This window comes from Tenrec ecaudatus, chromosome 4 (genome assembly GCF_050624435.1).
Source record: "Tenrec ecaudatus isolate mTenEca1 chromosome 4, mTenEca1.hap1, whole genome shotgun sequence".
NCBI lineage: Eukaryota > Metazoa > Chordata > Mammalia > Afrosoricida > Tenrecidae > Tenrec > Tenrec ecaudatus.
Genome location: NC_134533.1, coordinates 39,442,243 through 39,469,553, shown reverse-complemented (window position 1 = coordinate 39,469,553; position 27,311 = coordinate 39,442,243). Strand labels below are relative to the sequence as shown.

General features: G+C 38.2%; 2 protein-coding genes across 5 annotated transcripts in view; one reads left to right on the top strand and one right to left on the bottom strand.

Moving 5' to 3' along the window:
• The window catches only part of DNAJC24 (DnaJ heat shock protein family (Hsp40) member C24), a 63,859-nt gene extending 42,230 nt beyond the window's left edge, over positions 1 to 21,629 (top strand). Inside the window, exons 3-4 of one of the 2 annotated variants that reach the window (XM_075545953.1) lie at positions 17,125 to 17,193; positions 19,613 to 21,629. In XM_075545953.1, the coding sequence (XP_075402068.1) occupies positions 17,125 to 17,193; positions 19,613 to 19,743 (200 nt within the window). In that variant the 3' untranslated portion in view covers positions 19,744 to 21,629. The remainder of the gene's footprint in view (positions 1 to 17,124; positions 17,194 to 19,612) is intronic. The other variant, XM_075545951.1, reaches the window with a different exon arrangement.
• Positions 21,268 to 27,311, bottom strand: part of IMMP1L (inner mitochondrial membrane peptidase subunit 1) — a 61,784-nt gene continuing 55,740 nt past the window's right edge. For all 3 annotated transcript variants that reach the window (XM_075545949.1, XM_075545950.1, XM_075545948.1), the window contains exons 6-7: positions 22,205 to 22,315; positions 21,268 to 21,426 (exon numbers count right to left, since the gene is read on the bottom strand). In XM_075545949.1, the coding sequence (XP_075402064.1) occupies positions 21,358 to 21,426; positions 22,205 to 22,315 (180 nt within the window). In that variant the 3' untranslated portion in view covers positions 21,268 to 21,357. The remainder of the gene's footprint in view (positions 21,427 to 22,204; positions 22,316 to 27,311) is intronic.

Here is a 27,311-nt window from a genome sequence, read left to right as displayed (position 1 = left end):
ATTCTGCCCTTTTGAGCAAATAATATATTCTTAAAAATAAGAATTATGCTTGAAATCTTGGCTAATTGTTATCTTTTTTTTGCCAGTAAATTTATTTTATAAATGCAGACCCTAGGTTGTGAGCAAGATCTGTTCCTAAATCTGTCTGTATGTCAAATTTGTGATCAGAACAGGTGCATGCAGTTCTTTTATAGGGTTAGCTGGTCAGTTATTTATTACACATACTTGAGCTCTAACAAAGAAAAAATAATGTATTATTATTGTTATAAAATTATTGGCATGCGCACACACACAAAACACAACACAAACCTATTGACATCAAACCAATTCTGATTTATAGTGATCCTTTAGTGGTTCCTAAGACTGTAAACTTTGTGGGAACAGATAACCTGAAAATTCTCCTGAGGAGCTGCTAGTGGGTTTGAACCACTGACCTTGTGGTTAGCAGTCCAATGCTTACCCAACAGCACCACCAAACAAAAGCCAAACTCATTGCCAATGAGTGATTGCTGACTCATACTGATCCTCCTGTGGGTTTCCAAGTCAGTAATTGTTTACGGGAATAAAAAGCCCATTCTTTGTCGTTTGCTGCTGTTGGTGGTTTCAAACTGCCTACCACTTAGATCTCAACCCAGTGCATAACCTTACACCACCAGGGCTCCTTTTAAAAAATATATATATTGTACACAAAAAGACTTCAAAAAGTTCATGGAAAATGGAGTTAAAAAGACAATGGAATTTTTCCACAAACTTTTTGAAGCCCCCTCATTTTAATGCGTATATAAAGTTAGAAGTCATGGGCTACAAATTGGGAAGCTGGCCACAGGTCAGCACTGTGAAGCCACCAGTGGCTTTGTGGGAGGAAGATGAGGCTTCCTGTTCTTGCAAAAATTCGCAGTCCTGGAAATCCCCAGAGGCAGTTCTAATCTGACCTTAGAGTTGCGATGGGTTGGAATCAACTCAATGGCAGTGAGTTTTATTTTTGTTTTTATGCATATAAAACACTTTGAGAAACTCTTCAGAATATGCTAAAACATCTTAAACATCACAAAATAATACAGTAATAAAAGTAAATAAATCTGGTACTTTATTGAGGAAAGACAATATATGTAGGTATATAGTAATATTTTTTAATGTTCTCAGTTTATATAGAAAAAATGTTTTAAAATATCATGATTAAAGGTTAATACTGAACTATTTTCCCACTGATATCTTATATGCTAGAAAGCATTCCGGAGGTAGCCTTATGATAATAATTGCATATTGTAGGAGAAGATCCTGAAGAGATGAGTACTGTTGAAGCTAGTAGGACTGGTTCATATATCATACAACTTGAGTTCATATATCATACATTTGATCATTCCTCCTGAACGTTCTTAAGTACATTAGATTTTCCTGGGTAGCTCTGATTGTGAGAATGGCTGGTATAAATAATAGGCTTTAAAGGAATCTGTAATTCTCTGGTGCCTTAGTGGGTTACAAGTTGGGCTGCAAGGTTAGCGGGTCGAACCCACTAGCTGCTCCTTGGAATATAGATGAGGCTTTCTATTCCTGTAAAGAATTATAGTCTTGTACAAGAAGAAAATGTTCTAAAATTGATTGTGGCGGTGATATAGATCTTAGTATGACTGAACTATTGAATTGTATAGATGTGATTAATAGCCAATAAAACTGATTAATAAAAAAAAAAAAAGAATTATAGTCTTTAAAAAAAAACCAAAAAAAAAGGCTCTCAGAAACCCACAATGGAACCTTTATCATGCCTTCTTGAGTCACTATGAGTCACAATCTACTTGATGACAATGAGTTTGAGTTTGGTTTTGCTTTTGGTTTACGACTCCCTGATCTATTAGCTTATGAATGTAGTTTTGGGGACAAAAATATGACCTTTACATAGGGCTGCAGGTCATCTAACATGCTAACTTGTCTGGGTATGTAGTGAAGCATAAGGAAAATCTTTAAAGGACTTTTCTTGGACAGGTTATAATGTTCAACACTAGGGACAAAGTGTTCTAAGAACCAATCTTCCAAAAATGTAATTATAACCTAAGCTTTTACGTTTGTCTTGCAAATAATGGAAAAACAGCATTTATTTAAGGCAAAGTACCCTCAGATACACAAGTATGAAATTCCCATATAAATTACTCCCAAGCAATAGCTGTAGGCCTAGCCTTCTATCTTTCAATATTACAACTTGAGTTCAAGGCTTTAAATTTTCTTTTCTTTATTTCTTTCCCCAACAGTTTTATTGGCACATACTTTACAGATCATACAGTTTAATTCAATTGTTCAATCATATCAAGAAGAATTGTACAATTATTATGTCAATTTTAGAAATTTCTACACACAAACACACGCAATGTTACATCACCTTTAAAATGAGTTGTGCAGTCACAATCAGTTCTATTGCTACTTACCCCCTCCTGCCTTCATTGTTTGCTCCCCAAATCCTCTTTCCTTCCCTGTCACACACCCCTGACCCCGACATCCCCTATAAACCCTTACATTCCGTTATTATCATTGTGCGTCCACTCCTCTTAAGCTTCACAAACTGGGAAACCCAACAGAAACAATAAAATACAAAATCTAAATAAAGTGGTAAGGAGAAAATAATAATATAAAGACAAAAATACAAATAATGAGTAAGAAATAAAAGACCCCCATCAACATTCAACAAGCCAGGCAAGACGTTTCTGTCATGGTACAAGTAACTGATACTTGCACCCAGAACAAATTCAGGCCAGGTCTACAGGGAGGTCAACTGGCCAAGTGTTGCATTTGATTCAGCGTAATTAAGGTTATAATGGTCTCTGCCTGACAGTAAGGCTGTTCAAGACTTGCTTGTAAGTTAGAAGGGATCTGCCAAAGGCTCAGTCTGACTAGATACTATGCACATGGGTTTGGAACTTCCTCTGTCCTCCATATCCTTCTACCAAGTCGGTGTTACTAATTTTAGCTCTGATATCTTCCCCTTCACCATATTCAAATTTTGTAATTATCGTCTTTGGATCACACAAGCTGTTGTGCTAATTCCATGTGGACTTCGTTGACTCCTGGCTCAGATGGCTGTTTGTTTGAATACAAGTCGTTAAGACCCCAGACACTATTTTGATTGAGAGTGGGGCACCATCTACTTCCTTCTCCACACTTTGCTGTAGCATTCTTATCTTCAGTGATCATTTCATAAAAGTGAATATCCAGCAGAGCCATGTTATCAGAACTAACTGTTCTTGAATTGGGGCTAGACTCCGTTAGGAGCCAGACTCTGTTAGCTGGCCCCTGGGGTTTGCACATCTCAGGTTCACTTTGGTGGTTGTAATGTGAAAAAAATCAAAACGCTATAAGACCAACTGCATCAATAGCAGCCATAAGCCAACCAGAAGCCAAACAAACAATACACAACACAAAAAGACAAAAAAAAGAAGCTACAAGGAAGAAAGTGAAAACCCATATAAACAAAGAAGTGAGCACTGTCGATTGCATGAGTAGATTGCACTCTCATCATCATCAATTTTCTGAATGACCCAGTACTCCAGACACCGTTGGTATGAGGAGTCTGTGCTAGTACACTTCCACATTGAGGCTCAACCCACGAGGTTTCTTTTTCTTTTTTTAAATCATTTTACTGGGGGCTCTTACAGCTCTTAAAACATTCCATACATCAATCGTTATCAAGCATATTTGTATATATGTTGCCATCATCATTTTCTAAACATTTACTTTCTATTTGAGCACTTGGTATCAGCTCCTCTTTTTTTCACTATGCCTCACTTGTGACCCCTTGATAAATAATAAATTATTATTGTTTTCATATCTTACACCAACCACTGTCTGCCTTCACCCACATTTCTGTTGTTCATCCCCCAGGGAGAGGGGATTATGCATCAATCATTGCAATAGGTCCCTCCTTCCTCCTCTCCCTACTTTCCCTCTACCCTTCTGGTGTCACTACTCCCATTTCTGTACCTGAGCGGTTTATCTGACCTGGATTCCGTGTATCTTGAGCTCTTCTCTGTACCAATACACATACTCTGGTCTAGCTACAATGGAAAGGCAGAATTGGGGTCATGATAGTGGGGCGTGAGGAAGCCGCAAAGAACCAGAGGAATATTTGTGTTTCATCGGTGCTATACTGCACCCTAGTTGACTCTTCCCTTCCTTATGACCCTTCTGTGAGGGGGTGTCTTATTGTCTGCAGATCGGGTTTGGGTCTCTGCTCCATCCCCCTTGTTCTCAAAAAAATATATTTTGTGTTTTAGTCTTCTGGTACCTGTACTTGATTCCATTGACACATCGTGATCACACAGGCTGGTGTGTTTTTTCCAAGTCGGCTGTTGCTTCTCTGCTATATGGCCGCTTGCTTAACTTTAAGCCTTAAGAGCCGATGCTGTATCTTTTGATAGTCAGGCACCATCTTTACCACATTTGCTTATGCTCCCATTTTGTCTTCAGCTACCCTGTTGGGAAAGTGAGCATCACAGAATGGCAGGTTGTGAGAACAGTGTTGTTCTTGTGTTGAGGGAGGACTTGAGCAGAGGCCCAAAGTCTGTCTACTTCCTCAGTGTATTGCCATATAAATATATGTACATAGGCAAATACTTCTATTTTAATGAATTAATATATTTATATAAATGCACACTTATGTTTACACGTCTATCCATAGCTTTGCTTTCTAGACCTTTCCTCTGTTTCCTTTTACCTTCCTCCTGCCCCACCATCACACTCACCCTTCTTCTGCCTCTTCGTAAATCCTCTCAGCTAGATTTCTGTTGCTCCAACAGCCCCGGATCTCTAAGTCTCCTTCTTGTTGCTTTTAATTCCCTAGTTGTTCCCTGTCTATGGCATTGTTTGCTCACCACTCCTTCCCTCAGGTCCCTCTAGAACCTTCGGGCCTGTTGCTTTCTCCTGAGGCCTGCTTCCCATTCCTGTCTTATATTGATAGACAAAACAACAATAACAGACAAAACAAAAAGAAAACAAATAAATGATTGAATTAAAATAGAAACACTTAGCAAAAGCATATATAAGCTTAGATCTGTCCGTTGACCTTTATGAGTATCTTCCCACCGGTCCTGGAGGGTTCCGGGAATGGCCCCTCCTAGCCTGAAGTCTATTTTAGGGGCTCCTCAGGGGGCTTATGGTGTGGCTTTGCTCTCGTTCCTGATTTGTTATGTTCCCTTCCTGGTTCGCTCCACTGTAGGAGTGGTCAGTCCGGATACACTCCCTGCTGTGTGCCCCAGTATTGTCCTCTGTCTGGTGTGCTCCAGTGAGGAGACATCATGTCTCAAGCTGTTGTTAGTGCAACGGTCCTCTCTGTGCCTTAGTAGCTCCATGCAGGGACGTCATCCTCAGGGCTTGGTGTACCAGTACAGGGTCTAGTCCATCACTCTCTCTGTTTCCTTCTTAGTTTGCTTCTATATGGACATGGCAGGCTGGCTCCTCTCCCCAACCTGTAGGTAGCACATACTTAAGGTGGAAAGGGTGTCAGTTTGGGTCTGATTGGGGCCCGGCCCTGTAGACCTCTCTTCATGAGTTGTTCCATGTGGTTATGTTGCCCTCAAGGTTTGGCATGCTGTGGTATGGTCTACACTCACACTCCCATTTCTGTTGAGACATAAACAGTACCCTCCCCTTGGGTGGATTAGTGCCCTGCTCCCCCAGTGCCATTGTCTTTCTCTTTTTTTTTCTTTCCCTTTTCGCCCTCCCGCCCCACCTTTCCTCTTCTTTGTGTTGGAATGACACGTACATCTTTGGGTTCGATTTGACCCTCGCCTGATTGTCTGTATCTCAGCCTGTAAAGTGTGAGACAAGTTGCTTTTCCTCTATATCTACTGTGCTGATTATACTGACCTCAGTGGACTCATGTTGCACTTTGTCCTTTTGTGATTGGCTAGCTCACTTAGCATCATTTCCTCAACTTTTTCCATGAGACATGGTGCTTCATGCGATCATCGGTGCTTTTTAGTGATGCGTAGTACTCATTGGAGCACAGACCACTGGTCTTGGTCTACTTCTTATCTTCTGGGTATATGCCCAGCAGCGGGATTGCTGGTCATAAGGTAACAATTTCCATTTGCCTTAAATATTGCTAGATGGCTTTCCACAGTGGCTGTACATATCTACATGGTCACCAGCAGTGGAGGAGAGTTCCTATCTTGCCACATCCCCTTCAACATTTGTTTCTCTCTGATTTTTTGATTTAGGCTGTCCTCAAGGGTTTTAGATAGTATCTCATACTTGTTTAATTTGCAATTCTCTGATGGCTAATAATCAGGAGCATTTTCCATATGTCTAATGGCCATTCAGGTCTCCTCCCTAGTGAAACTTCTGTTCAGGTCTTTTGCCCACTTCTTCAGGGGTTTAATTGTTTTCTTCTTTTTGCAGTCTAGGAAGGTATTGTAGATTTTAGTAGTAAGCCCTTTGACTGTTGTGTCATTGCTAAAAATCCTCTCCCAATCTGAACCCATAGGTTTTTGCCCTACACAGTTTGGTCTCCCATTCAATTGGGCTCTGTTGACCCTAAATATGGGAATTGATGTTAAGGGGGGACCTGATCAATTCTTTCAAGTGCAGATCCCTGCTCAATGGATCAGAACCTGTCAGGCCATTGCAAGGTAGTCATGGAGGTAGTATATCTGTATAGTAATCCTGGGTTCCTGTCCATTGGACTAATTTTTTCTTTAGTTCTTTCAGTTTAAGACAAATGATGGTAAGAATACACAGAATCACTATACCAAAAAGAACTAGTCAATGTTCAACCATTTCAAGAGGTAGTGTAATAGCATGAACCTATGTACTGAAGGAAGAAGCTGAACTGAAAGCACTAGCCAAGAACCAGGCTCCAGGCATCGATGGAATACCAATTGAAACATTTCAACAAGCTGATGAAGCGACTGGATACATTCAAATATTCTATACCAGTAAATTTATAAAACGGATTCCCTGTACGGGCCACCAAAAAACCAAAAAAACAAAACAAAAAAAAATTTATAAAACAGCAACTTGGCCAGCTGACTGGAAGAGATCCATATTTGTACCCATCCCAGAGAAAGATGACGCAACAGAATGCACTTATTATAGAACAATATCATTAATAGCACTTGCAAGTATAATTTTGCTGAAGATCATTTAACAAATGGTTGTAGCAGTATAATGACAGGAAACTTCTAGAGGTTCAGGCCTAATTCAGAAGAGGATGTAGAACAAAGGATATCACTGCTGCTGTCAGATACATCTTGACTTAAAGCAGAGAATATCAGAACAATACTTACTTGTATTTCATTGACTAGGCCAGTGGTTCTCAACTTTCCTAATGCCACAACCCTTTAATACAGTTCCTCATGTTGTGGTGACCCCAACCATAAAATTATTTTTGTTGCTACTTCATAATTATAATTTTGCTACTGTTTTGAATTGTAATGTGAATATCTGATATGCAGGATGTATTTTCATTGTTACAAATTGAATATAATTAAGGCATAGTGATGAATCACAAAAGCAATATATAATTATATATTGTGAAATATTTATTTCTAATTATAAATAAGTGAAATTTTGTCTTGAAGCATGGTGTAGCATGGGTAACAGTTTTCACACTGGGTACTCACATGTGGGTGTATCTACATGTGGGTGGACACGCCTGGAGACAGAGGAGCGGTGTCACGGTTCCTAAAACCATCGGAAATATGTTTCCTGATGGTCTTAGACGATCTCTATGAAAGAGTTATTCAACCTTCAAAGGGGTCGCAACCCACAGGTTGAGAACTGCTGGAATAGGCCAAGGCAGCCTACCATGTGGATCATAACAAACTAGAGATAGCCTTGAGAAGAATGGGAATTCCAGAAAACCACATGGTGCTCAGGCAGAAACTGTACACGTATCGAAAGGCGGTTGTGCAAATAGAACAAGGGAATACCGCATGGTTTGAAATTGGGAAAGGTGTGTGTCAGGTTGTGTGCTCTCACCACGCGTATTCAATCTGATATACTGAGAAACAATCAGCAAAGCTGGATTATGTGAAAATCACCTCTTTGGAATTAGAGGAAGGCTTATGCAGATGACACAACTTTGTTGAAAGTGAGGACTTGAAATACTTGCGGATGAAGCTCAAGGATTGCAACATTTTGTATGGATTACAATTGCATGTAAAGAAAACTAAAATTCTCACTACTGGACCAATACTGTAACATCATGATAAATGGCGAAAAGATTGAAGTTGTCAAGGATTTTATCTTGCTTGGATCCACAATCAATGCTTATGGAAGCAAGAGATCAAACGATATATCGTATATACTCGAGCATAAGCCGAGTTTTTCAGCATATTTTTTTCTGCAGTTTTTGTTGTAATATTAGGTGCCTTGGCTGATAATTGGGTTGGCTTATACTCGAGAATATACAGTCTCACATTGGGTAAATCTGCTGCTCAAGACCTCTGTCATGTATTGAAAAGCAAGCAAGAGATTTTGAGGTGCACCTAACCCAAGCTAAAGTGTTTTCAATTGTGTATTCCATGTGAACGTTGATCATTGAATAAGGAAGATTGAAGAAGTATAGATGCATTTGCATTGTGATGCTGGAGAAAAATATTGAAAGTACCATTGACGGCCCAAAGAACCAACTAATCTACCTTGGAAGAAGTACCCAGAGAGTGTTCCTCAGAGGCCAAGATGGCGAGGCTTCGTCGTCCATACTTTGGACATGTTGTCAGGAGAGACCAGTCATGGACATCATGCTTGTTAAAGTAGAGGGGAAGTGAAAAAGAGGAAGACCCTCTACATACAAGAGGAATTGACACAGTGGCTTCATCAGTGGCCTCCAACATAAGAACAATTGAGTGGATGGTGCAGGACTAGGCAGTATTTTGTTTTGTTGTCGGGAGGATTGTTCTGAGTTAGAGCCAACTTCATAGCACCTAACAACAGCATTCTTAGATCGTTTATGCCCTGAACCATTTTTGCTTCATTTGAATGTGGGTCCTTCTTTTGAAATGTACGTCCTTCCTCGCACTAAAATAAGGCTAATTGGCATATACTCATGATTTTGATTGTGTAACCAAATTATCAATAGACTTTTCATTTCAGTTATTAAACCACAGCATTCTTTGTTAATAACTGTATCTTTCATTGGGCAGAAACGCTCATATGCTGATTATTTTCACTTTAACCTTTCAAATTATTGTGATGTTGATCAGCTGTAGCTGTAGCCTAGTGCTTTCCTTTGACCAATGATGTTTCACCTCTTCTCAGTCATTTTGTTTCCACTTCGTATTTTCATTTTTAAACATTTTCCTTTTATTTGATGCATCAGTTACACTTTGAGGCATGATTACAAGAGTAAATAGGAGGAAAATTTAAGCCAAATACCAAGTTAAACACACAAAACAGTGTTAACAGCAATATGATGCAGCTAAAATCAGTAGACACCATTTTCTTTCCTTTAGCTGGGGATCCATTGTGTCACACAATGTGGAGAGGCACAAAGAAGTGTATGCTCTTTATTATGAGCTATCATATTAAACTCACACTTTTGAGTACACTTGACTTTGTGGCAGTTTTTTCTTAAGTACTAGTTGAACCCATGTCGAACCTTCATAATCCAAGGATTTACTCTGTGTGAAGATATATCTTGGTCCTCTATTAGTGAAATACTTTGTAATGTAGCAAATTCACCTGCATGATTAGCCAGCTACTTGGGCACCGAAAACAGGCTGGCTCTGAGGGTGAGTTGGGTCAGACATTGTGAAGTGAATGTCTTTTCTTGAAGTTGATTAACTAATTTCTTATTATTATAATTGTGTATTCATGTTGTCCTTTATTAGGCAAGCAGATTGAGGTGTGTTGTCTCAAGCAACATTCTCTACTCTGTCTCAGTGATTTACTGCAATGGCCACAGAGAACGCAGAGACATAGATGTTGGTGGAATTTTAAGATCGCTTCCTTGTTTGGTCTTGATTTACCTTGTACACAGCCTCTTCTAGCCAAAGTCTCTGTAACTTCCACCACCTTTTCCTGCATGGGCATGAACAAGGTGGGGGAAAACGGTGATCGGATTCACTTGTAAATTATTGTTAACGGGCTACATGTGATTGCTCTCCTGCTGGGGGAAAAAGGATCTTCTGAGAAGTTCTCAAAAAACCCAAACTCACTGCCATCAAGTCAATGCCTATTCATAGTTCATGTGAAGGACAGAGTATAACTGCCCTGTAGGTTTTTGAGACTGTAACTCTTCACAGGAATTTAAAGGCCCATGTTTTCCCACCGAGCCACCAGTAGTTTTCAACTGCTATTAGCAGCAGCCCATTACCTAACCATTACACCACCAGGGTAGAAGAGGCTGGGCTGTCCCATTACTAGCAAGAGCCAGGAGTGGATTGAGTCCTCTGGATCCAGAGATCCCTAAACCATGAACCTCCTTGATCCAGGAGACAACTGTGACCTCTAAGCAGGGGCGGTGGAGTAGCAGCGCAACAGAACCAGGAGCCCAAGGCTGAGACAAACTGGTGGACTTTCCAGCCCACAGAATTTATGGGTTGAGTGCTTTGGGGCCTGTGGAAGATGGGCACTTAATCTAGGCAGCTGGGCTTGCTGACTCAGAGCTGGAGCTGGGTGCCTTTGGGGGGAGGCTTATAGTGGAGTCGCTTGCCTTAGGAATCCGTCATGAAAAGCATGTTAATGTCAGTGTTTTAATTCCATAAGCAGGAAAATAATACTCAGAGGCTTCTAACTGTCGATAATAGGAATGTAGATTACTGTTAGGAATAATGACTAAAGGCCAGTTCTGCGAATTATGTATTAAAATGGGACTTCACAAAATATTTGAGTGCTTAAGATTAGGGATCCCATTCATGTCCGTAGATGTTTCCACTTGATTTTTGAAATTTCAGACTTGGCTATAAAAATTTGCTTTCGGAATAACTTGATGAGCATCAGGTATATTTTTATTGATTTAATTTTTGGGTGAATGTGTCTGAGAAAAGTTTATGAAATGATGCAGAAAATTCACCAAGTCGCAATGAATGAATGAATGGACAAATGTGCTTTATACACTTGATGTATGTATGGATTGTGATAAGAGTTGAGTGAGCCCCTAATAAAATGATTTTTAAAAAACAAAATTCATCAAGTCAGGGACTGGCATTTTTTTCACAGGAAGAAGAAATAGAAATCTGTCTGTGATGATCCCTCTTCCAAATAATCTTAACAGTATTATAAGAAGAAATAACAAACCAGTTATTGTTTTCAAAAAGGTGCCAACTCATATCTGCCACTTTACTTGATGCAAATACTTTGTGATTAAAATGTATTTTGAAAGACTTCAGTTTCATGATTTCGAATAAAAATTTGACGAGTTTCAAGTCTTAAAATCAGGGAAGCAAGCTGATAGTTTTAACTCTGGTGTCCTTGAACACTATTGGATTTTCTGGTTTATTAGTAGAAAAAAAGGCTTTTATGACGTTGATGTCTCCGATTTTACTCTCCCAGTTTCAACTTGGGTACTTGGCCCAATTAAAAATTAGGGAATCCAAAATGAAGGCCTAGTCTTGCTGCCTTTTTCTTTCAGACTTGACAATGTGGTTTCATATTATATTCTTTAGTTGCTTCTTTTTATCTAAATATAACTATTTAATGAGAAATGGTAACATTTCTAACTTTTTAATCTTTTTCCTTATGTGATTGTTATTCCCACAGCTACCACAGTAAACCATACCAGATTATAACACAAACACAGATGATTTCTACTGTTTGCTAATTGGCCTTCCATTCTCTTCTGCTTCCCCCTCCCACATTGTTTACATTTTGATTGGTCTTTATTTATTTTGACTCCAGCCTCCCAATCGGATACTTAACTAGTCACTTGGAATTTTAGTGAGAGGGAAATATGTAACCTTGGTTGCAGATTACTTTTCTAATGGACCACATACCTCCATTTTACGTCACAGCTTATTCGTTGTTCAAAGTGCAACTCAAGTCTGTCCCCCACCTCGAGGCTCTGAAATTCTGTACACACTGTTGATTTGATAATCATGAATACGTTTCAATGGGACTGACAAGAGCAAAGTACATAAATGTCATAGCACAGTTACGAATCCAGATAGGCAAAGAATTACTGACTTCCTAAACTGTGGTACTTGGAATCCTCCCTCCCTCCCCTTAATAGAATGTGGTGTAGTTGTTTGTGTTTAGTTTTTTGAATGTATATTCAGGTCAACACAAACATGGGATAATAAATGTTAAAGTGGCTGCCATTTATTGACCATTCAAAACCAAAAACTTCAAACTCACTGTCAAGTCAGTTCTGGCTCATAGTGACTCTATAAAGGTATAACTCTTTACAGGAGTAGAAAGCCTGGTCTTTGAGAACTGTGGTAATTGCCTTTTAAATGCTTAACGATATTTAGCAGCCTTTTAAGGAAGGTATTAATATCTAATTTCAAGAGAAAGAATCTGAGCCTCAGAGAGGTCAAGTAATTTGACTAAGGTCACGTAGTAATTCAAAGCCATTCTCCCTGACTCTTAATCTCCGGGCTGGGCTCCTAGGTTTTGCATCAGTTGTGGACTTCTGGTTTTTTAAGTCCCAAATAGTAAGGAACAAGGCTTGTTTTTTTAGTTTTGGGGTTTTTTTTTTGGGGGGGGGGGGTGGATACAGAATGAGAAGCCAGGTGTACTTCTCTACTTCTGTCCCTTCCCGAAGCTGTTCAATCATGAAGTAGAATGAGTTCCATTCGGTTCACACCCAGTTTTAAAAGCTCAGAAATTTCTCACATTCATACTAAACACTACAAGTTGCCCTTTTTCTTCAAGTATCAAAAGTCTTGCAAGTATGACTCTTTAATTTCTTCTAACATAACTAGGGTTTTTATGTTTTAATAAAGACGTTTCAAGGTAAATGTTGCCCTGACTCTGAATCTGTTAAATTAGAGACTTTTCTAAGGACAGGCTTATTTAAGGACAAGGAAATTTACTGCTGATATGAAACACTTAATCATAGATAGCCTGATGATTTTTAAGAATAAAGTGATTGTTTAAATTATTTGCTTTTAATTTAGGAAGATTACTAAGACACTAAACTTTACTTTTTGCTTTAACTTACATATGCAGATAATTTCTTTAGACGTTGGAATAAACTTGAAGCATTTGAAACTGCCTCAAACCTTGGATCTCCCTATTTAATTAAAAATAAAGCAATGGGCTTATTGCTAACTGGGAGCGTTGTGGGAATTACTGATCTAGAGTAACATGACATTGCTGTACTTGAATAGTCAGAACAGAATTGCAGATGGACTTGATCTTTTGGACAGGGTGAGGTTTAATGAGAGTTTTAGATATTTCAGCTAGAATGAATCAAATTGAATCCCTCTCTCCTATGGTTTTCTGTTGCTTATTCCAGTTATTTTTATTTAGTTATTTTTGAATTGTAGCTGTAGTTAGAAAAGGTTTCCTGGGATTAGGAAGTTAATTATTTAGGCAGCAAACAAAGAGTTGTTTTAGACATTTTACTATCATTAGGAGGCAGTTTAAAAAGACTTGGAATCCTATTGTCTTGTAAGAAGTAAGATATATTTATTGATTCCCAAATGGAGCTGAAAAAAACCTTTCCTCTTTTAGAAAGTTGTGAATGACCCAGCGAGAGCCCTAGTAAGCTTTACTGATCCAAGCTGCTAATAGTTATTTAATGTTATTCTTCAGTGTGAAAGAAGCTCCCTAGATTTTCCTTTTAATCTCTTTGAATTGCAGGCTCATAAACCTCTCTGATGAGTCCTGCCAGTGTTTTCTTAGATCCCACAGTTGAGACAATGGAGCCACAGAATTCCTTCACCTCTTGTTGTCAGACAAGTCCAATAGCACACAAGGTCAGAAGGGCCCATACTTCTAAAGACTGATTCTTTTTCAAGTAACCACATAAATTATTTGGTGTTATCAATTTATTCCTCCAGAATCTTTCTTCAGCTTTATGCACCGCTTTCTATATGTTAGGACATTTGAAAGTTTCACTTGTCTCCATACTTAGTTAAGCTTGTGATCAGAGTTCAGAGTGTGTACAGACCTTTATTGCGCCAGATACCTTAGAAACATCTGAACCCATGCACTTCAAAAGAATCAGGAATCATGTAGTGTCATTGGGCTCAAGATAGAGCACACAAATGCCATGCAATGTTTTTTCTTTCCAAATGGAGTTTTTGCTTTTGTTTTGGTCTTGTGTAATTTACCATGTGGCCAAGATTCCAGTTTTAAAATCTTGAATCTCCTTCAGTGAATCCATTCTTTTAAGTCAGTTTATGTTTTCCCAACATACTTAATGGTATCCTTTTTTGAACAGAACACGATAGTTTTGTAGTTTCAGATACCTATAAAATGTCTTTGTGAGGTTCAAAAATATTTGTAATACGTAATACTGGGGGCATGGGGAAGGGGAGCTAATTTACCTGTTTTCCAGATTCCTTGTCTGATTCTAGGCGATTATCAAAGCTAATTAAAGGGTTAGTGTGATTACTTTAGGGGACAGAAAATAATTGAGTTTTCTAATTAGAACCACAATAGTGGACAAGCAGAGATCATTGTTTAAAAGAGAAAAAGAAAGAAAGAAAACACAGGCGGACACTGATTGGTTTGTGCTCCATTCTTGTGATAGGAGGGGCGGGTGCTGTTGCCCTATTCCCTGGACACCTGCCTCTCAACAAAGGAGCCTGGTCACCCAACCCCCTACCTTCTGCATTCAGATTCACCTTTTACTTGTTTCTCCCCCTCTGCTCATTATATAGTTCTCCAGGGATCCAATTTTCCCCGGAGTTAATCACCCTAGCCTTTTTCAGAAGTTGTTAGATTAACGTCCTTTCACAGAATACGTATTTTCTCTTGAGACTCATTCTTTCTAACTTCTTTCCTTATCTTTATTTAAAGTGTAGCTATTAAATTCATGGGCATTGTCTTTTTAGAGCTTTCCATTGAAGTGTAACATAGAGGGAGAAGTTCTCAAATGGTAAGTGTACACATCCATTTGACTAGCATCCTAGAAGGCCCTTGTAGCTCCTTTTAGTCACGACTCCCCCCTGCCCCATAGCATCATAGAGTTTGGCTGGTTGCATTTCACCTACTAGGAATCATACAGTATGTTCTTTTTGTATGTCAGGTATTGACACTTAAAACCAAATTCCCCACAGAAAGTCAGACTCTGTACACATAACATTGAATAATCAGGTCAGTGTCTAGATTTCAGAATCAGACACAGGACATGGACATTTACTGTACTGTATTTACCAAGAACCATGATCTGAGAAGATCTCTCAACCATAAAACAGGTAGCTGATTTACAGGCCTTGTAGTTAGAGATAAAGAAGAGGAAAAATAAAATGTTAAAGCTCCTTTCTATTAATTAATTTATTTATTTTGAGTAGAGTAACTAGCTTTCTAGTAGAGAAGCAGAACAATAAGAAGATAACTTGCTTGGCAATTACATTTGCCAATTATTTCTCATTACTTCAAAATGGGATATATGTGAGTACTTTGTCTTTTGTATAATTAATGTATTATAGGTGTTCTGGATAGGTTCGATTAAGATGGCTTACTTGCTTGTCATTATTTCTGTCTTTTCTGATTTGCTTTCACTGATTTCAAAATTGCTTAAGATATACAGTAGCCTGAACTATAGACAACTTGATTATTAGTTGATTATCCCTATTATTGCCCTCAACAGGGGATGTTGTATGCCAATTTTAACCTTTCCTTCTTCATATCTAAAAAGGCAGTTCCCCCATCATTCAAACACATGATAAAGATTGGGTTCTCCATCCTTGAAACTTAGGTTTAGGTAGAATTTTATTTAAATGAAGAGTTTAACTAAATAACCGGTAGCCAAATATACTTTAGATTGAATGTGGACATTGTTTTATTTTGTTAAAAGTAAGCATCCTGATACAACTTGCAGAAGCTCTTCTCTGAGCTTTCAGATACGGAAGATCCCCTCTCGACCACTGGGCAAGGCTCTATAATCTTGGGATTTGGGGGAGAGTCTAATAATAGACTGTTGGTACCCAGAGAAAAATCAAGTGATATAATATTTGACATACCTTAATAGAGAGCCATGGTGAGTTCAAAATATTGTATAATCTTTCATCTATTATAAAATTTTGTAACTCACCAATACATTTTGAACAGGCACTTATTAAATATAATTAAATTGCAGGCATTCACACAACAGAACAAAGGGAAGCATTCTCAGCAAGTGAACAAGTGAGACAGCTAAAGATAATTTCATTGGGGTAGGGGGTGGGTTTTAGTAGTTTCTTTTTAAGCATTGACTTCTTGAAGAACAATACATGCATACAGGAAATATAATATGCCTTTAAAAACAAAGACCAGTGCTGAATATAATATGCCTTTAAAAACAAAGACCAGTGCTGTTTTCTTTATCCCACAGTACATGCGTATACTACCTGGACCACACTCTTAGATGAATTCAGATTAAATTCCAATCTTCTTTCCACCTTACATCCATAGAGAAAAATTTGGGCCCAGAAAATAGAAATGGAATATCAATACAATACAGTCCCTAGGTTATGGAAATATTAAAGACATTCTCCATGTAAGCTACTTGGCAATTAAAAATCAGATGACTAATGTCCTTTTACATTTGGGTAGAGCTTTCTTTTCTAGAGTGTTTTTAACTAAATCCCACTTAATTTGAAGAACATTGCCATGGGGGAGGTATAGATGAGGAGGAAATACCTTGTTTCAAGACGTGAAAACAGGTACACCGTAGATGAGAAAACTGGTAAAAGGTTTCACCTGGGGTTCAAAACATTTTTACCCAACCCCACACTCTTGCCTACCTACAGAGAGTTTATCTGGCAAAAATGCTCCTTTCCCACAATGTCATCGAATTGACTTCATGACTTTGCAATGTTAGGTGTTTATAGAAAAACAGGGTAGATTTTGACAGGTCTATAAGAAGTGGTATGTTGTAGATTTTTGAGCCACTTGAAATCAGTAACCCTAAAACTTTGTTGTCATAAGTAGTGAGTTAGTTTTTTATTAGTACAGATATTAGAATTATAGGAAACAGGCTGGAGCTGCCTTCTCAGTAGTTCTTCATGGTTATGATTAAATTATCTTAACGGTATTTTACAGAAGATGATCTAAGAAATGTCGGACCTCTGGATGCGCAAATATGTCTTGAAGATATGTCCTGGAACAAAGGTTGGAACTTTTTATGTTTGTTTTACTACACTGAAGAAAAATAGTAGGGGTTTTCAGGAAAAAAAAGATGTTAAGTACATTTGTTTTTTACTGTCTTGGTCTTCTCATTACTGACATGGTGATTTTCTTTCCCCTTATCTTGACAATTGAGATGAATTCCTGTTAGCATGTTTGTGTGTTTCCTCTATAGAATCATACACTGTCAGGGCACGCAGTTCTATTTGGATGTTTGATTTTCACCCTCACTTTTTCATTATTTCTTAGAGGGAAAAGTCCTATGTCACTCAACTTGATTTATCTATTAAAAGAACTTTACATTTTAAATCATTTCATTTTCCAGTCTTTAAATTACTCTGGGTACCTAACTAACGTTTATTGGAATATTTTTCATGGGAAATTTGTAATCTTTGCTATTCCTAGGAAATTCTAAGTCCAATGACTTAGAAAGGGAATTGTGTTTTTAGCCTGTGGCACGAGACCCCAAACCCCCCTTCCTCAGTGAACTCCTAGAGGGAATTATTTGCAGTGAATAATTGGAAAATGTGACAATTTTATGTAAGTGATATTCCCAGTGTAGAGGTACTGTGAAAGTTGAATACACCAGTGACACACGCTTGCACTGTTAGTGTGTGGAGGGGAGACTAGAACATGCGACGCAGCAGACTAAGGAGGTATAGTCAACTAGTTTTGTTAAAATATAGTTACGCTCTACCTTATCAATCAATGTATGTATATGTCTTACTGTTTATTAGACAAATCAGCTCCCATTGCTATAGTTGATAGCAGGGCTTTGAACTAGTTCAATATGTTCCTGCAATTGCCAGCACAAACAAGGGCAGCATAGCAACTAAAATAGCTTGTGCTATTTGGACCCATATAAGAAAAAGCACGGTGCCTTGTTCAAGGATGATGCTGAACACTGAGCTTTGAATGTTTGTTGCTCTCCAGAGTCCTGCCAATAAAATTACTCCCCTAGTGTCCCACCGTCCTTCCTGAAAGTTTTAGGAGCCCGATGCAGGAGATTGAATTACTGGCAGGGTTTAGAGACCAAAACATTCAAAGCAGTGCTGTCTTTGAATTTCTAAAGCTTTCATCTCTGAGGAGGGTACACGTTGCGTTCTCACTTGGGCAAAATTGCACAGGTAACACCTCTGATTGTTATGTAATGTGTAACTTGGCCCTTGTTTAGAAGCCCTAATCGGTAGGGCTTATATATTTTGTTTTCTTAGTAGTAGTAGTCACTGTGAGCCGTCATCAACTTGATGGCCATGAGTTCTTGGAATTTAGGGTATTTATAACTTGTCTTTTTTTAAACCATTCTTTAAAAATAATTAGGATTTTACTTTAAATTAAGATTATGGATTAATGGTGGTTCATGTGTCTGTTTAGCCAGTGTATATATGAGCTCTCTGATACAGGTGGAAATGCGGAGTTACTGAGGAAATGAAATCATTGAGAGTAACCATAAATGTATTGTTGACCTGGCTCTCCCCAGCAGACTTGATAGGAAAAGTAAAGACTCTCAACCCAGCCAAGTTAGTCAGTAATACATCGATATAGCATGTAGAATGTTAGAGGAGTATGACAAAATGCCCTTATATGCTATTTAAATTGAGGTGTATGGTATTATAAAGATGAACTTAATCCTTATCACTGTAAGAAAGTGGTGAGTTTCCGTCTGTCGGATCCCTACAGTCTTGTAATACTAGAAGAGAAAGCGTATCCATGTGAAACTTATTCAGCAAACGACGTAGAGAGGCTACTAGTTTCCTTGCTCTCTCCTAGTGATGTTTTAGACAAAAGAATACAGATCCAGATTGTGGATAATTTTTAGAAACACCTACCCCCTTTGCTTTTCTAGTTCTCTTTTAAATACATGTTTCTTAACTGAATGCTTGCGTTTCCTAGCACTATCATAAAAAAAATTGACAGGACATAAGGGGCTTAAAACAATAGAAATTCATTCTCTGAAAGTTCTGTGGGCTCTAGCACCTTGCCATCGAGTGGATTCCAAATCTTAGATGTCCAAAGTGAGGCTGTTGGTGGGACTAGGCTCTCTAAGCTCTTTTTGGAAATTCATCTTTTCTTGTCTCTTTTGGCTGCTAGTAACCGCGGGTGTTGGCTTGGCATATGGCAGCAAACTCCCATCTCTGCCTCCGTAGTCATCAGGTGTTCTTCAGGATATGCTTCTGTCTCTTCTCTCCCTCCTTCCTCACCTCCTCCAGTATTACCTCATATTAATTCATTGTACTTGCAAGTACTGTTTCCAAACATGGTCAAATTAACATGTATCAAGAATTAGGACCGAGTCAGGCCTTTTTGGGGCACAGATGAGCATATTGTGCTGAGAGTTGCTACTTGTTTTGCCATTTCTATCAGGGGGAATTTGCTTTTATTTTTCTTGGGTTTTTTTTTGCAGATGATTGCTCTTACTTTCTGAGCTGCCGGTGTGGTGGAAAATACAGTGTTTCCAAGGATGAAGCAAAGGATGTCAACCTGATTTCCTGTGACACGTGTTCATTAGTTATAGAACTCCTTCACTCTGCCTGAAGTTAGCCACCACAGGGAACCCTGTAACGACGTATTCAGACATGTGGAGGAGGGTGTAGCCAAGCAAATATAAAGCTTAAACAACTTTTTATGCTATGTTTTCTTACAAAATAAGAGATTATCTAGAAGCCACTTCAGATTAATAGAAAATTTACTTATTTGTATTTGTAATTTATACTTACAGACTAACCCCCACAAGATTATTTAGATCAGGGATAGTATTTTGTAAATTTCTACTTGAAAACATTATTTTCCTGTTTCCTCAGCTCAACAAAAATTATTTTTCCTCCTGTTTTAAGTTTGTTTGCTGAGAAAATAGGTGATGTTTCTACCTGCTATCTCAAAATTAAGGTTATTAGAATCTTTATGAATAATGTGAATCTAGCTCCTTCATGAGGAGACTGGATGTAGACGTGTCTGAGGTTATCTCAGTTAATGAGGAGGCTGAGTGACGACTAGAAAATTTAAAAGAATGGCTTTAGAGGCAGAAGACTCAACTCCATTCCCGGCCTTGTAGTTTAAGGCCTCTGGCTGTAGTGAAGGGAGTTTGTCCTGATGGCAGAATGCACTCACCCAGAGGCTCTGGGAAAAAGAGCTGATGATCAGCTCCCATCATGATTATGGCTTCTCCAGCCCTGAGGTTGCTCTGCACTGACACGCACTCGCTGGTGCCTGACCACAACAGACTGAAGTGTGGAGGGAGCGCGTGGACACTGCCATTTCCAGTTCACAATGCAGTTTTGGCGATGGAAACTTTTAACATTTTTGAATGAGTATACTAGTTTCCTTTTTATTTTAGATTATTAATGCCTATCTTTATGAATGAGTGTACCATTGCCCTGCTTGTACTATGAAGATGGGGCTTTTATATTGTATTGTTTTTTATTACCACTGACTAGATGTCCTGACCTTTTATTTTTCTACATAGTTAATGTTCTCTGCACAATGTGTCAGAACTCATTTAAAGAGCATTAAGGACTTCTTTCTGGGGTCACTGAAACTTGAGTGGCATAGTGGGTTACAAATTGGGCTTCTAGCCTCAAGGACAGCAATTCAAAACCACCAGCTGCTCCTTTGGAGAAGTAAATAGTTACAGCCTCAGAAATCCATCAGGGCAATTCTACTCGGTCCTGTGGAGTCACTGTGAGTCGGAACTGACTGAATTGGTAGTTAAGTTTGTGGGAGTTTATGAGTTTGTTAAGCATATGCTTGTGAAACTCTTGGAAGCTGTCAAGTTAGACTAATCAATAAAAAATAGTTAACTACTCTCCCAAGTGTAATTAAAGCTTAAGGAATCTTAAAGAGTAGCTTACTTTCATTATATCTGTCAAACCATGACGTCCAAACTTGAGATAATCATCCAAGTTTTCACTCTAAAAATATTTTTGTATACATCGAAATATAGGTGGCTTACTTTGGTTTACATATTTATCTACATATCCATATGCTTTTCAAGCTATATTTTATGTAGCTTATAGGATCTATGTTTCATATATGTAATTGTAACAAAGACAGCTACAGCAGAATAGCAAAGTTTATTGTTGAATACATGGTTTCAATGACAATAATAAATTCACTTAAACAGGAGTACTAAGTCAAAAGAAAAAACAGTTGCTAATCATCAGAAAATCTGTGACCATTGGGGCTGTCTCGTAGAAATCCAAAATCACTCAGAGGCCAAATCTGCAGAATCAAAATATAAGAAGAAAATTAATGAAAGTGACATATTAGATTCCTTTTATTTTCCTATATCCCTTTTCTCTATGCCTTCTCCCTTTTCTTCAATTAAGAACATGTTTTTCTGCATCATAATAAAACTTTAGAAAATAAATTTGTTGGTATATATGTATGTAAAGCTCTTAAATTCTGAACATTAAAGCAATATACAATAAATTATGTATTATGTATCTATGGGTTCATAATTGTGTATGTGGGGGGTGCACTTTCTTTTACTACCCAAAATAAGAGTTAAATGTAAACCTTCAACGTAAAATACCTAAGGTTTAGCTAGTTGAATACGACACCTGCTTAAATGGAAAGAAATTAGTAAAAACAACCTTTTCTAAGAAACATTCACTGTGACTACAGTTTAGTCCTGTACTCTTTGCGGAGGGATCCCGGTACAGAGTTTTGACCCCTCTGCAAGTGATATTAGCATCTCCTCAGGGTGTGTATTCCTGTAAACCTTGTACGAGACAAGGCGCCAGGTTCAGTGATGATAACTAAATAATAGTTGTACATTTATTCAAACAGAGAAATATTCTTGGGATTCTTGGTTATCTCTATGGGGAAGGGGGTGAGCAATGTTTTCTATACAGCTATGTAATTATCAACATGTTCAAAAATACGCTTATTGCAATAGTTAAGACTAATGAGAGACCTTAGATTTCAACGTTTATGTTGAAAGAAACTTTTTTTCTACTCAGAGAAGAAAGCTTGCATTTAAAAGAGAAAACAGTACCTTAAAGAAAATACGTCCTCTTATTACTCCATATGGAATAGGTCCATAGCACCTGGAATCAGTCGAATTCTGTAGATTATCACCTTCTAGCCAAACATGGCCCAGGGGCACCTAGAATCAGAGAAGAGAGCAGCCCCTTTGAAAAAGAAAAAAATGAATTTGGGCAATATAAAAAGTTAAACATACCTTTTAGTGATGAGAGAAATTATTAAGGTTCTCCTTTATGAAATAACAGTATGATTTACTGTTTCTTGCACAAAAAAGGATTTTTGTTGTTGTTATATGGTTCCCAAATAATCTATTACACAAAACTCAAATGCTCAAAATAATATGACAGGATCATTAATTTAATAGACTTCAAAAGAGGTCATTAGGATGCCAACTGAAAATGTGCCCCCTGTCCCTGTGTCAGCATAAGCAGGGCCGCCCGCCACTCACTCTCAAGCATCCTGAGGCCACTACTAAGGCCAGACTTAGAATGCTCATGATGAGCTAAATGGTAATTGATTGTGACATCAATTACAAATGATCTCGTCATTTTAGTGGAGTGGTCTTGTCAAAATTCTAATTAAGATCCCAGTTCTGCCTTTGTAAAGCCTATATCTTCAAAGCATTATACTTCAGTAATGACCATCAAGAACTAAAAAGACTTGTTAAAAAATCAGTTGTAAAAATTAATTATCGTGACCTTAATGAAAATACCCTATCTCTTATGTGTCCTATGTGTTTAACTGGTTTTATAAGTTGAAAAATTGTTCTCAATCACATTGATACACATTTAGAACTATCACATTTTCAAACCTACTGAAATGGGAATCCCTTTCTAGGTAATAGACACTTGCTACTTTTGGTGATGGGGTAGGAAAGGCAAAACAGGGACAAAGTCAGCACTAAGTGACCAAGGTAAGGAGATACAAAAACGTGCATGAAAAGGAAAATTCAATTAAATATTGTAATATATAAAATTTTGCAACACCAGTAAGCACAACTAAAAAACATGAGTAAACGCACGTACATGTAAAGTTTCCTTTGTGGGAGTATGTATACAACATTTGTGTGTGCTGCGTTTATAACTACAGTTGTAACAAACCACATAGGGGCCACAGTTACAGAGCCTCCCTAGAGATGTCCCAACAACTTGTGTGATGGGTTTACAGGGTTAAATGATTGGGGCCACAGACTCAGGACAGTTCAGTTAACTGTCATAACAATTTACAAAGAATGTTCTAGATCAGCAGTTCTCAACCTGTGGGTCATGACCCCTTTGGGGTAGAATGACCCTATCACAGGGGTCGCCCAACTCACAAAAGTAGCAAAATTACAGTTATGAAGTAGCAACCAAAATAATTTTAGGGTTGGGGGGGTCACCACAACATGAGGAATTGTATTAAAGGGTCGTGACAGGAAGGTTGAGAACCACTGTTCTAGGTACTAGTGTGGTGAGTAATGTCTGCAATCTTAAACATGAATGACCGTCTGGGTCAACTGTGGAGTAGGTAGACTGAAGGACTTCACAGGCTCCAAGAAGAAACAAATGCTAGGGACCTCACCAGAACCACAGCCTCTTGTAACCTGAAACCTGAACTAGGTGTTGCCTGGTGGCTACCACTACCAACCATTCTGACCAGAGGATACAGTAAGAGGTCCCAGATCAAAAAAGACTAGACCACCTGGACTCAGAGAATAGAAGAATCCATGACACTATTGTTCTGAGATAACCTTTGCATGTGCAAGTCACCTTTCAGCTACATAACATTGGTTTATAGAACAAGCCGTATCCCCCATGTACTCCCTTAATCAATAAATTATGGCTTATATGAGAGCAGATGGTCAATGTTGACCATTTACCTAAAAACAAAGTCTTGAGGGCAAGGGCAGCTAGATTAATGGAAGCAGAATAAACTTCTGAAAACAATTGAGAAGATTAACATGCAAAATTGTTACCAGTAGCACAATTTGTGTAAACATTGTTTAAAAAAAACAACTCAATGCAGTCTTCAGTACAGACTCAGCAAATGTCCTGTGGATTTCCAAGACAGTAACTTGTTACAGGAGTTACAACGCCCAAACACTCTCTGGGAGCTGCTGGTGGTTTTTAACTGCTACAGGGACCACCGCCAAGGCTTCTTAAAAAAGAGTGAAAGGAAAACCTAATTTGCTGTGTAAACGTTTCCTACTACAGGCGAGTACCTGGCATGGACACATTCTCTCTATGGCCCCTCCTCGCCATTACGATGCTATTTCAACAAAAGAGCACATGTTAGTATCTCCCACAGTTGAGCAGGCATTGAAATTTTGTGGAAGCGCATGTTTCTGGGACCCATTTTGGAAGTTCTGATTTGTGAGGTCTGTGTCCATTAGTCCCCAGAGTTTGCAATTCTAACAAATTTCCAGGTGAAGCTGATGCTGTGATTCTTAGAATGACTGGTCTCTATCATTTAGGTCTGCCCCTCACCCTCGTGGCTCAGGATGTGATGGATGCAGGAAAGGCAGTGTTACATCTCTGTGAGGGACATCCCCAAACTGACGTAAAATCCACGCCAACATCTATGACCACCGCACTAAGTAGAATAATTATCAGCATAGGGTAGGCGGCTCTATGGAAACCTGAGCATCAGGAGCCAAGGAATTGGAACCAAGAGATGATTGGTCTGTTCAGTGCACACACCTCTTCAGGGGAGGCCAAAGCCCGCCCCACCTGATGTACTTTGAACCTAGATTAAGATGAGCATTTGTTTGTAGCACAGTGCTTTAAGTAGAAGGTTTTTACTGGTCTTAAAGAAAGCTCTCTGCATGGCAAACTACTTAGCTGTGAGGCTCAAAGCTCACAGGAATTGACTATACTTTTATCATTAGACAACTCCTTTTTACAGATAACCTGATTAGATGTAACATACTGTTTTTATGAAAGAAGTTGGGTAACCTCACCAAAACCAAACCCACGTGCCATCAGGTTGATGCAGTCTCATAGTGGCCCTATATTAACATTTGTTAATATGTGCTATCTATATCTATCTATCTATCTATCTATCTATCTATCTATCTATCTATCTATCTATCTATATATACTGGGTTTCCTTTCTTGGTTATAATTTGAATGCTGTTACAATCTCCCTCTTAAAAATTGCTAAGCTTTTTTTTTTTCACATTGGAGGCACTTGATTTTGAAGAAAAGATATTATATTTTCAAGAAATCTCATGTCCATTTCCCCAGCCTCAACCCCTTTCCTCAAACTTTGGCTTTCTTCTCTCATGCTAATTCAAGGTTTCACATTAGGTATTGTGAGCCTTTCATAATACAGTGCTTTGAACCAAATTATTTGTAAAAAAAAATCTATTGTTATATTATTTGTTTTTATTAGACTTCTGCAGTCATCCAACTCAACATGGGAAATTTAATCTTTTGAATAAAAATAAATAGGCCCTTAGAAAAGTGCTTTCTGCAGTATCAAACATTTGCTCATTAACATTGGTCAGCTATAAACTTAAAGATTATTCTTTGCAACAAGTTTTAGAAATGCTTTCTACAGCTCTATTACAGTTTTGTTACTTAAATAGTTGAATTACTAACCAGACCAAAATAAGTTATTGGCATAGACTTATTTTCCCTATCCTTTAGTTATTGCTTGGAACCTCATTTAAAAAAATAATAAAGTTCATAAAAGCATGTAAAATTTGAATTTCACTTTATTTTAGATTTCCTAGTGTCAGAATGTCTTCATTAGATATATCTTCAAAAATGCCTTGAAGTTACGTACTGCTATCTATAACAACTCCACAGAGAGAGTAAACTACTCTGGTAAGGTTTCCATTGCTATAACTCTCTAGGCCTACTGCTGCATCTTTCACCCAAGGAGCTGCTGGGTGAGTTCAAACCGCCCAATACTGAACCCACTGCATCATCAGAACTCCTTTGCATATAGATACAGGTAAGTGTTTATATATTTATAGAAATGATACGTTTCCTGAAGTAAAATGAGATTTTTTTTAATGTCGCCAATTAAGCTATAGATGTTATATTGAATCATGGCTCATTGATCACTTGGCTGGAAAAAAAAGGGCAACATAATAACTTAAAATTTTTTTTCAACCCTGTCAAATGATCAATGAGCCCAAATCCAGTATGCCCTGTTCAGTATATCCCACTATTATCTGCATTTTATCTGATAGTTTAGAAGAGAAGAGAGGCTAGCAAGAAAGAAGAGCCAAGTCCTGTCACAATTTAAGAATTATTTAGAACCATGAATATGTTTTTACAAATAAAATCATCATATCTGACTAATATCCTTTAAAATGCTTCGATTTTATTTCAGAACCACCATACTTTCCAGAAAAAGACATATGGCTCAAAAACCTCAACTTACCAACCTCTGATTTAGAGCATTTACCATCTAAAGTTGGCTTTCTTTGGGACCCTCGATGTTGTTGGGTTCTCTGGTCCCGAGTCATAGCTATCTATGTGCAACAGAAGGGAACACTATGTGGTCCTGTGTCATCTTCAGAATTCTTAAGTTTGAGCCCATTGTTGCAGCCACTGTGTCCATCACTCTGGTCAAAGTCTTCCTCTTTTTCACTGTCCCTGTACTTTACCAAGCCCGATGCCCTTCTCGAGGAACTAGTCTCTCCTGATAACAGGTACAAAGGACATTAGACAAAGTCTCACCACCCTTGCCTCTAAGGAGCATTCTGGCTGTACTTCCAAGACAGACTGCTTGTTCTGTTGACATCATGGTACTTCCCATATTCTTCCCCAGCACGATAGTTCAAATGCATTGACTTTCCTTTAGTTTTCCTTGTTGAATATCCCACTTTCACAAGCATATGAGGCGATGAAAATACCATAGCTTGGGTCAGGTTACTTTAGTTGACAAAGTAACAACCTTGCTTTTCAAAACTTTAAAGAGGTATTATGCTGCAGATATGCCTAATGCATCATTTAACCTCTTGACTGCTGCACTGGTTGTGGAACCAAGTAAGATGTAATCCTTGACAACTTCAATCTTTCCTCCATTTAGCATAATGTTATCTATTGGTCCAGTTGTGAGCATTTGGTTTTCCCACCTGAATTTTCAGAACATCTTAAGAACAAATTGGAAGCATTAAACAC